The 12,244-nt window shown below is 40.8% G+C and overlaps 1 protein-coding gene across 4 annotated transcripts in view; it reads right to left on the bottom strand.

Annotated features, from left to right (window-relative positions):
* Positions 1-12,244, bottom strand: part of LOC149186655 (uncharacterized) — a 158,196-nt gene that overhangs the window by 128,537 nt on the left and 17,415 nt on the right. For all 4 annotated transcript variants that reach the window (XM_089411080.1, XM_089411079.1, XM_089411078.1 and 1 more), the window contains exon 5: positions 4,531-4,641. In XM_089411080.1, coding sequence (XP_089267206.1) covers positions 4,531-4,641 — 111 coding nt within the window. The remainder of the gene's footprint in view (positions 1-4,530; positions 4,642-12,244) is intronic.

Raw genomic sequence — 12,244 nt, 5'->3', positions numbered from 1 at the left:
CCTTCATCTACTGCGTTGTTGTTGCTACTATATTGTTGCCCATGACACTACTGTTGTCAATGTTGCATCTGTGAACAAGCTCCCTCTTAAGTACTACACTATCTGTTTCTACTACTGAAACGGATTCTCAATCATCCCCATCTTCTCCCTGAAATAAATAAACTTTCTTCTTCCTAGAGCCATGGTGAGAATGTCTACCACCTGTTCTCTTGTCAAAGTGTACTATAACTATACTGCACCCCGCTAGACACAGTCTCTGAAAAAGTGACACCTAATGTCAATGTGCTTCGACCAATCATGAAAAACTAGATTCTCAGAGAGCTTGATGCAACTCTGATTATCACACAAAATATTGGTCGCTTCCATCCTTCTCCTAAATAGATTCACAAGCAACTTTCTAATCCATATGGCTTCACACGATGTTGTGCTAGCTTCCATATATTCAGGTTCCGCTGAGCTCAGAGCTATAGACTTTTATTTCCTACTACACCAGGAGGTCATTCCTGATCCAATGTTGAAACAGTACCCAATGGTACTTTTCCGATCTACTGAACTTCCAGCCCAATCTGCGTCAGTGAACCCACTCAGTCTGATATCATTGCCTCGGGTGTACATTAATACATGCTCGATTGTTCCTCGTATATATTTGAGAACATGCTTGGCTACTGCCCAGTGTGCCCTCTTCGGTTCCACCATGAACTGACTGAGGGTGTTGATAGCGTAACAAATGCCTGGCCTGGTGTTGACCAAAAACATCATGGACCCTATGAGCTGCCTGTACAAGGTGGGATCTACTTCTTTATTTTCAGACGCATCAATCTTCTTCCAATTGGTAATGATTGGAGTAGCCATGGGTCTACAGTCCTGCATTCTGAACCTCTTTAAAATTTATGTAGCGTATCTTCCTTGTCCAAGGAAAATCTCACCCTTCTACTGCCAAACTTCCAACCCCAGAAAATAATGCATCTGTCCCAAATCCTTCATGTCAAATTCTGTAGCTAGGTTTTCCTTGCAATCTTTGATGAGCCTAGATGAACCTGTCAAAAAAAGGTCATCTACATATAACACCAGAATTAGAGACTCATTCTCTATACTCAGATAGTAGAGGTTGGGATCTGCGTCACTCTTGATGAATCCCATCTTTTGCAAGTAACCATCAATTCGACCGTACCATGCTCTAGGCGCTTGTTTAAGCCCATACACGGCTTTCTTCAGCTTACATACATGAGTTTTCTTCTCATGTGTCTCAAAGCCCTCTAGTTGTTCAATGTATACTTCTTCTTCTATCACCTCATTCAAGAACGCAGTCTTGACGTCCATCTGGTGAATCTCCCACCCCATCTGTGCTGTAAGGGATATCACAAATCTAATAGAAGTATACCTGGCTACTGGGGCGAAGGTTTCTTCATAGTCTATCCCTTCCTTCTAAGCATACCCCTTAGCCACAAACCTGGCTTTGTATTCTTCCACACTGCCATCTGCAGCATACTTGACCTTGTAGATTCATCTCGAACCTACAACTGATCTATCCTGAGGTCTAGGTACTACTTCCCAGAAATCATTGGTCATTATGGCACTGCATTCCTCCACCATAGCATCTACCCATACTTGATGTTGAACAGCGTCCTAAAATCTAGAGGGTTCTCAAACCTGAGCCACCAAAGCTTGGTATCTATTTGGTTGTCTACACTCCCTTTTTTCGTTCCTAGGAGCTCTACTGAAATCCTCTGCGTCCCGTAGTATCTGTCGAATTTCCCAACTCGTTCTTCCACTGGTAGTGGGTGGATATATTTGCTCCTCCTCCTGAGATTCCACCAGCTGTGATGCTTTTGGATTCTTATGCCTTGGAGAAATACTGGTGCTAGTTTTTGTTGGTCGAAGTGGCTGGTGTGAAAATTTCTAACACGAAATGCTACTGCAGTAACTGATTTATTTCTCCTACTTATTTTCCACAATAAGTTATTTACAAAACCATTCAGTAAACATCAAAGCAAATTCTACTACAGTTGTCACATAATAACATAGAGAAAAGAACAGTGAAATACAAGCACAAGAATCAATCACATCAAAACAGTTGTTTTTGGACAATAGTCCCCGAAAGCATTGAGCCTTTTGTTGTGTCTCTCCCTAAATGGAATTTGCAGAATCACTTCATACCTAAATCACTGCAATTGTCACATAATAACATAGAGAAAAGAACAATGAAATACAAGCACAAGAATCAATCACATCAACACAGTAGTTTTTGGACAATAGTCCCCGGAAGCATTGAGCCTTTTATTGTGTCTCTCCTTGAATGGAATTTGTAGAATCACTTCATACCTTAATCATTGACCTATTCATTCTAAGTGATTCTCTTCCTACCAAGACTCCTTCCATCGGTGAAATTTCGTAAAGAGCAGGGGACTTTCACTGAGGTGACAATGGGCCAATGTCCCATTGTTCTCACTTAGTCTAGTAGTTGTCTCCATAATATTAAAAATTGGTCGTTCTAAACTGGAAATCGGTCAAACCGGTCGGTTCATTGGCCAAACCAACTGAACTGGTCAAAAAACCCAGTCAACCGTCCTCATTCACCCTTTTTTTTAGACAAATCGGGCATAAACTAGCCAATTTGTGAAGGAACCAGGTGACTTATGATGAAATTGACTGGTCTTCCCATAAACCGACCGGTTTTCTGTCATAAACTGGTTGGTTCATTGCCAGGCTGGCTGCGGACCCACCAAAGACATTCTTGGAGGCTTGTGAGGTGGTTTGGGGGGGAATAAGGGTTGTTTCCCTCCAAAAACAACCCCTCCAAGCCAATAAAAGGTGGTCTCCCCTCTCATTTGCCTCACACATCTCATTTAGAGTTTTTGTGAGCTTGGAGAGTGTTGAGTTTTTGCTATACTAGTGGAACAACAAAGAGTTTGAGCTAAGTAGTAGTCACCATGCCTCCAAAAGCCAAGGATATTGCATGGGCTTATTATGATATGATTGATGGCAAAATGATCTGCAAATATTGTCAAAAATCTATTGAAAGAGGGGGTATTAACAGGTTCAAGCAACAATTGGCTGGGATAGGAGGCCATGTAAAGCCATGTGGAGAACCAAATGAAGTAGTAGGGCATATTAGGGCAGAATACCTTCAAAAGTTTGAGACTCAAGTCACTGAACCAGCAGAGAAATTTGTGACTCAAGCAGTTGCAAAGTTTGGGAGTCGAGACTCAACCAACGAAATTTGATCATGATGAGAAGTTTCAAGTGATAAAGTTGATCACTAATATCATATATGTAGACTTCTAGTAGGCCAGTGACCCCATAGCTTGTAGGCTTTGTTTTTGGACTCTAGAAACCATTTAGAGCCTCATTGATTATATATTTTGTTGCTGATATGCATTGCACTTGGTGCCATTTTGATATATTCACATTTACATGGTATATATATGAGCAAAATTTTCATATTTTGTGTCTATTGGTTTGAAATCATGGTTTTAAATCTTAAAAATAGTTTATTTTCATTAAAAATTAATTATTTCGTGTTTTTTTTAAAACCGGTTCTTTGAGATCTAACCAGTCCCATTTTGACCAGTTCTGGTTTGACACCCGGTTTATTAGGTGGACCGGTTCCGGTTTTGAATACTATGGTTGTCCCTTGGGTTTTCCCTTCCTTGGGGCCCTGCTAGATTGTGTGGTAACAGGCCACAGGCTGCCACAGATCTAATATAGTGGACAGCAACCAAAAACAGATTTTTATCACTCTGTCCTGAGAATATGAACAAACCACAGGTCGTTAACACTCTGCCACAGCACAAGGTTCATACAATACTGTGTCGGACTACTGCAGGGATAATGATTGTATGTTGTAAAGACAGTGTCTATCATTTTTGGAGCAATATATTCCTGCAACCATGGTGAACAGAACTGCCTCATGAGATTGTCCTCCTCCTAACCAAAAGCTGCCACCTGCTCCTGAAACAGACACTGCTCTAAATCAACTACAATATAGCATTAACTTCTGAGGTAAAAGCAACTCCGCTGTTGCACATTAACTCTCATAACAGACCCTAAAATAGGAGTGTAATTGCTCCTCTAATCTGTCCTTGCTACTTCCAATGAATCCTTCTAGAACAAACATTTTCCTTGGTGACATATATCCCGAATAGGTGAACCCTCAGGCCGCTCTAAGTTCACTTCATTAGCTCAAAAAATGATGCCCTATGGAACCCACCAGAGCACTAAACAAAGCAGCGGGTAAAGTGAACCATACAAGAATTCTTGGTGTGCAGTCAAAAAGGCTATGATATACATGACAGATAGTCATTAGGTATATTACAAACATAACATGCAATAAAACTCCACACAATATTCACAAATATAAAATGGTCTTATGTAAGGTTGTTTCTCCCTTTGCATCGACAGTGGGAAACATAAATATCTTTTGTCAATCATGTATGTATCATCATGTTAAATTGTTCTGTCTAATATGAAATTTCACATATAATTTACTACCATTTTCCTCAAGTAAAAGAAAAACTTGGAAAAAATTACCTTTAAATCATTTGTCAACTTGTCATTGGATTGAAGCAGGCTATCTATGACTCCTTTTGATTCCTTTTGCTTATTTGCCATTATGGAAATTTCATTCTGGAGATCCTTTACCTGTTCAACATTTAATTAAATATTACATAGTCAATTACTCTAAATTACAACGTAATTTCTTCCATGCTTAAAAGGAATACCTTCAAGTTGGAGATCACTATTACTTTGTGTCGCTTCATTTGTATTAAAAAGAAAGGTAAAGTAAATTTGCATTCAAGAACACTAGGAATAATAAAAGACCAAAGTAGTAAATAACTCTTAGGCTTTAAAATGTCCCTTTAGGTTATCAACTTATGATTAGAAGTGATTTATAATTGTAAACTCCCTTAAAGCAATTAGACAATAAGATTTATGGGTAGGCCGACAAAGAAGAGAAAAGAGTAAAATGACATGGATGTTGATTTTGGGTAGCATCGGATGTGCTCTAGCTCCGAAATTTTGTGGAGGGGCTAGAACACATGAGATCTCCAAGACCCAGAAATCGTTTGGTGAAATTCCGCCCAGACCGTATTTTATTAAAATAATTAATATTTTTAATGGGGTTCCTAAGTCCAAACTTAGGAAAATACAAATATTAATGGGTATTAATGAAAATATGGGTGAGAAGCTTCTAAGAGACGAGGATCAAGTCTCATTTGATCTTAGTCGTTGATTAAAGACTTAATATCAGCCATTGATTCATCAATAGGAAAAGTATAAGAGGAGGCTTGAGGTTCAATTGGAGATACACTGGACAAATACTTAGTAATGCGAAGGAAATCGATTCTCAAGGAGTAAGAATTCGATTTCAAAGGGAGAGTTGCAGGGTGAAGGAAGAGGAGGGCATCAGCATCAGTCAAAAACTGAGGAGGTGACGTAGTGCATCAGAGAGACAATGCACAGGGAGAGCTCTGAGAGACAACGCAGCTAGGGACGCAGTTCTCACGTAGTACTCACACAGATGACACAGAGGTGACGCAAAGAAGTATGGAGGGTCTCTGGGGTGTCAAAATTTCTCCAAAGAGAGGAGATAAATTATTTCAGGTGTTTTCTCAGAAATTTCTCTATGTTTTGCAAAATCATTCCTTGTAAAGAGATTGTTGATGAAGATTAATAAATAAACCCTCATTTGCTACATCGGTTTTCTGGCATTCGGTTTTTCCGGGGACGATTGTCCAAAAATCACTGCGTTGATGTGATTGATTCTTGTGCTTGTATTTCTCTGTTCTTTTCTCTATGCTATTATGTGACAACTGCAGTAGAATTTATTTTGATGTTTACTAAAGGGTTTTGTAAATAACTTATTGTGGAAAATAAGTAGGAGAAATAAATCAGTTACTGCAGTAGAATTTCGTGTTTGGAATTTTCACATGGTATCAGAGGTGAGATCGGGTAACAAGATTAGAGAAATTTCAATGAGTCGGGAGCATGATGCGAGAGCAGCAACTCAAAAGGACTCACGCAGTTCTCCCGAGAAAGAGGAAAGCATGAAGAATATGGATCACGATTATTCTATGTTAGCTTCCAGACTGGAAGAAGAAGTTGCTTGCTTGGCAAGTTCTGCTTCCTCAGAGGTTTGGTATATCAATAGTGGAGCTTCTGCGCACATGACAGGGATAAGAGAATTTTTTTCGAGCTATCAAGAAGAACAAATGAACTTCCAAATCACCATGGGAAATATGTCAAAATGTACCCCCGTTGGAAGAGGTACTATAGTTTTTCAAACAGAAGCAGGGGATCGGCTTCAAGCTACCAATGTGTTGCATGTGCCTGGATTGGGGATGAACTTACTTTTTGTGTCTCAGTTACAAAACAAGGGCTATGATGTTTTCTTCATTGAGAAGAAAGTATATGTCAAACATCTAAGTTGGAAGAAGAAGGCCCAAATTGGAGTCAAAAGTAATAGACTGTATAAGTTATGGCTAGAATCTCCAATGGCACTGATAAGCAGCAGTGGAGAAAAAGATTTGAATGAACTATGGCACAAGAGGATGGGGCACTTACACCATGGGGCTCTAAGAATTCTCAAAAGGACCGTCACAAGAGTTCCAGAATTAAGTACCAAACGAGACGATGTATGCAGAGGGTGCGCACTAGGAAAGTACGCCAAAGCAGCTTATTCCAGAAGTAACAGTAGGGCTAAGAGTGTTCTGGGATTGATACACTCAGATATCTACGGACCCATGTCCACAAAAGCTCTTAGTGGTGATGAATACTTCGTCACCTTCATTGATGACCATTCCAGGAAGACTTGGATCTACTTTCTAAGAACCAAGGGTGAGGTTTTTGATCGATTCAAAGAGTTTAAGGCTCTGGTTGAGAATCTGACAGGGAAGAGGATAAAGGTGTTGCGCTCAGACAATGGTGGAGAGTACATTGATAAGGACTTCACTAATTTTTGCACAAGGGAAGGCATCAGAAGAGAATGGATAGCTCCATATAATCCGGAGCAGAATGGAGTAGCAAAAAGGAAGAACAGGACTATTGTTGAAGCAGCAAGGGCAATGTTGTATGATTAGGATATGCCCAAATTTCTATGGGCAAAAGCATACAGCACAGCAGTATATGTCCAAAACAGGACTCCTCACAGGGCATTAGGTGAGATTACTCCGGAGAGTGTCTTCACCGGCAAGAAGCCTAAAGTGAGTCATTTCAGAATATTTGGGAGTTTGGCATACTACCATATACCCGAAAAAAAGAGGAAGAAGTTGGATCAAACTGCAGAAAAAAAGATATCTTGTGGGATATAACGAGAATGCTAAGGTATATAGAATCTACCTTCCGCGAAATAGGAAGATCGTAGTACGACGGGATGTAAAGTTCATGGAGGACAGAGCTTTTAGGAAATCCCGAGAAGTGCCTTCCGAAGAGCAGTATAAGGATGATCCATTGGTCCAACTACTTCGACCAGTAGAAACCGGCACCAATATTTCTTCAAAAGACAAGAATCCAAAGATATCATAGCAGGTGGAGTCTCAAGAGGAGGAGCAAATAGATTTACCCACTACCAATGGAAGAACGAGACAGGAACTTCAACAGATACTGCAAGATACAAAAGATTTCATTGGAGCTCCTAGGAATGAGAAAAGGGAGCGTAGACAACAAGATAGGTACCAAGCCTTGGTGGCTCAAGTTGGAGAACCCTCTAGTTTTCAGGAGGTCTTTCAGCATCAAGTATCGGTAGATGCTATGGTGGAGGAATACAGTTCCATAATGGTCAACAATGTCTGGGAAGTGGTACCTAGACCTCAAAACAGGACAGTTGTAGGTTCGAGATGGATCTACAAGGTTAAATATGCTGCAGATTGCAATGTGGAAAAATACAAAGCCAGGTTCGTGGCTAAGGGGTATGCTCAGAAGGAAGGAATAGACTATGAAGAAACCTTTGCCCCAGTAGCCAGGTATACTTCTATCAGATCTGTGATATACCTTGCAGCACAAATGGTGTGGGAGATTCACAAGATGAACGTCAAGGCTGCATTCTTGAACAGACTGATAGAAGAAGTATACATTGAACAACCAGAGGGTTTTGAGACACATGAGAAGAAATCTCATGTCTGCAGGTTGAAGAAAGCCTTGTATGGGCTTAAACAAGTGCCTAGAGCATGGTACAGTCAAATTGATGGTTACTTGCAGAAGATGGGATTCATCAAGAGTGACGCAGATCCCAACCTCTACTATCTGACTGTAGAGAATGAGCCTCTAATTTTGGTGTTATTTGTGGATGCCCTTTTTCTAACTGGTTCAACCAGGCTCATCAAATATTGCAAGGAAAACCTAGCTACAGAATTTGACATGAAGGATTTGGGACAGATGCATTATTTTCTGGGGTTGGAAGTTTGGTAGCAGAAGGGTGGAATTTTCCTTGGACATGGAAGATATGCTACAAAGATTTTGAAAAGGTTAAGAATGCAAGATTGTAGACCTATGGCTACTCCAATGATTACCACCTGGAAGAAGATTGATGCGTTTGAAGATAAAGAAGTCGATCCCACCTTGTACAGGCAGCTCATAGGGTCCCTAATGTATTTGGTCAATACCAGGCCAGACATCTATTACGTTGTCAACACCCTCAATCAGTTCATGGTGGAACCAAAGAGGGCGCACTGGGCAGCGGCCAAGCATATACTCGGATAGTGCGAGGAAACAGTCGAGTATGGATTGATGTACACCCGAGTCAGTGACATCAGGTTGAGTGGGTTCACTAACGCAGATTGGCCTACAAGTTCAGTAGATCGGAAAAGTACCATTGGGTATTGTTTCATCATTGGATCAGGAATGACCTCCTGATGTAGTAGGAAACAGAAATCTGTAGCTCTGAGCTCAGCTGAAGCTGAATATATGGTAGCTAGCTCAGCATCATGTGAACCCAGATGACTTAGGAAGTTGCTTGTGAATCTACTCAGGAGAAATATGTAAGCAACCAATATTTTGTGTGATAATCAGAGTTTCATCAAGCTCTCTGACAATGCGGTTTTTCATGATCGGTCGAAGCACATTGAAATCAGGTGTCACTTTATCAGAAATTGTGTCTAGTGAGGAGCAGTACAGTTACGATACACTCCGACAGGAGAACAGGTGGCAAACATTCTCACCAAGGCTCTAGGAAGAAAAAAGTTTGTTTATTTCAGGGAAAAGATTGGGATGATTCATAATCCATTTCAGTAGCAGAAGTAGATAGTGCAGGATGTTGCAATACAACAATTAGTAGTGGCAGTGCTATGGGTAGCATGATGCAGCATATTAAGAGGGAATTGTAGTACAGATGCAACTGTGACAGTGGAAGTGTCATGGGCAGTAGTACAGGTTGCAGCAACGCAGTAGATGAAGGGCAGCGGGCCGAGCATCATTAGCGCAAAGGACCAACGCAATGGATTAGTGTGATACTTCTACTGGGAAGTATTGCCAGAGCACATTCCTCGCTAAGAGGGAGTGTTGATTTTGGGTAGCATCGGATGTGCTCTAGCTCCAAAATTTTGTGGAGGGACTAGAACACATGAGATCTCCAAGACCCAGAAATCGTTAGGTGAAATTCCACCCGGATTGTATTTTATTAAAATAATTGATATTTTTAATGGGGTTCCTAAGTCTAAACTTAGGAAAATAAAAATATTAATGGGTATTAATGAAAATATGGGTGAGAAGCTTCTAAGAGACGAGGATCAAGTCTCATTTGATCTTAGCCGTTGATTAAAGACTTAATATTGGTCGTTGATTCATCAACAGGAAAAGTATAAAAGGAGGCTTCAGGATCAGTTGGAGATACACCAGGAAAATACTCAGTAACCCGAGGGAAATTGATTCTCAAGGAGTAAGAATTTGATTTCAGAGGGAGAATTGCAGGGTGAAGGAAGAGGAGGGCATCATCATTAGTCAGAGAATGGGAGGATTAGGTAATCATCTGGCATCTGATACTCTTTGAGGATGTGTAGGGCATCCAAGACAAGAGTAGGCAAGAGGACCGATATTCTTTGAGGGTTAGGAACCCAAGATAAGAATAGTCCTAGAAGGTCATACTCAGAGAACACCCGGGTGGGCATGTACCTTGAGAGACAATGATGAAGGTGTCTATAAATCATTGGTCTCGCCAGCATTGTAGCTCATGATCTCCTGAAGAGATGGAGTTGTTAGTCAAGGCCTCGCACTATGACAATGCTGACTGATATGATGCTATAACAGATGGATTAAAAATCGGGTTTCTCTTATGTGAATTCTTCAAGATTGATAATAGCCAAACACCTTGTAATGTTGTATGAATACCTCCCTTGTTAAGAGGGAGTGTTGAAGGAAATTTAACTAGGTTCAGTCTTCATAAATGTACTTTTGATATTTGTATTTATTCAAGAAAAGAAATATTATTTTTATAATTTAGATCAATGAGTTTCTTGCTCATTGAAATAGGTCTAGCACATGTTAAGTGCTATAGGTGAGTCAAATAGTCAAAAGGAAATGTTGAAGGCCTTAAAGTCATGTTACACCATGTATGATTATGTATTAGGGTCAAGAGAATACCTCCAAGCAAAGTCAAGTCCCCTCCTATGCAAAGGCACCATCAAAGAAGCTCCTTCAAGCATGTTACACCACCAAAGAAGCCATCCGAAGCAAGCTCAACAAGTCGGCCTACAAACTATCCTCAAGTCGGCCTAAAAGGAAGACAAAGGCTACAAGGTGGCCTTCATCGATGACAAGGTACGTGTATGGAAAAAGAATTTCAAAGATGCTTTCACTCTTGGGTTTCGAGTTGACTCTCTATATCAAGTTGGAGGAAGTTCATTGGGAGTCATGTCTTGCAACACGACTCTTCACTCTGAATTATGGCACCGGAGGTTTTCCCACCTTCACTATAAGGCTCTACCCGATGTGAGACAAATGTTGACCGAAATGCCCGAATTAAAATGGATCAAGAAGGTGTATGTCCAAGGTGTGCCGAAGGACAACTCAAAAGGGGACCATTCCACTCAAGCCATAGCAAGACCTCGGACATTTTGTAGTTGGTTCACTCCGACATATCTGGGATGATGCCTATGAACTCTTTAGGCGGATATTTATATTATCTCACTTTTACAGATGACTATTCTAGCAAGATGTGGATATACTTCTTGAAAAAGAAGGATGAAGTGTTCTCCTGGTTCCGTCACTTCAAAGCCTTGATCGAGAATCAAACTGAGAAAAAGATCAGGATCTTAAGGACTGATAATGGGACCGAGTATGAATCCCATGAGTTCCATCACTTTTGTAAAGAGGTTAGCATTAAGAGGGAGACCACTATACCATACACTCCTAAGCATAATGGTGTGGCGGAAAGAAAGAACTGTACGTTTTTGGAAGTTGTTCGTTCCATGCTCCATGATCAAAGACTTCCGAAGTTTCTATGGGCTGAAGCTGCAAATGCTATCGTATATGTTCAAAACCGATGCCCTCATCAAGCATTGGATTCCAATACTCCCGAAGAGATGTTCACTGGTAAGAAACCTGATGTCTCTCACTTTAGAATTTTTGAAAGTCCGTATATTTTCATGTGCCGAAAGAGAAAAGGAATAAATTGGGTGCATCTGGAAAGAAGGGAATCTTTGTGGGCTATAGCGAAAATTCTAAGGGCTATAGAATCTATGTGGTTGGTCAAAGGGAAGTCGAGATTATTCATGGTGTCACCTTTGACAAAGACATGCCTCTTAGCAAGGTTGACAATCTTCCTATTCTGAGAAAAACTAAAGAAGCTGACACCAAGAAGCCAGATGAGAAGGAAGATGAGACAATGCCCGAAGTGGAAGAACCTATGGATCCTATTGATCCCCCTCCGCAAGAGCCTTCCTCTTCTAGGAAGAGGCCCTCATGGCTTAGGGGGACACTTGATGATGCCGAAGGACACATTGCACCCAGAGGGACTTTCCGTGAAAGTAAGAAGTCGACCAGGTATTAGGGATACTTGACCATTATGAGCACGATCATTCAAAATGAGCCTTCATCGTTCGCAGAAGCCCTGAAGCATCAAGTATTTAAGGATGCTATGACTGAGGAATACAAGTCCATCATGAAGAACGATGTCTGGGATGTGGTCCCCAGACCCCAGGACAAAATAGTTGTCACTTCGAAGTGGCTTTACAAAATAAAGCATGGAGCTTATGGAAGCGCTGAAAAGTATAAGGCTTGTTTTGTCGCTCGTGGCTTCTCTCAAAAGGAAGGT

The sequence above is a fragment of the Pinus tabuliformis genome, chromosome 3_1 (assembly GCF_031772625.1).
Source record: "Pinus tabuliformis cultivar Carrire ecotype Pingquan chromosome 3_1, CPIR1, whole genome shotgun sequence".
Lineage (NCBI taxonomy): Eukaryota > Viridiplantae > Streptophyta > Pinopsida > Pinales > Pinaceae > Pinus > Pinus tabuliformis.
The sequence above is the reverse complement of the archived record's forward strand: the minus strand, read 5'-3'. Positions and strand labels throughout refer to the sequence as shown.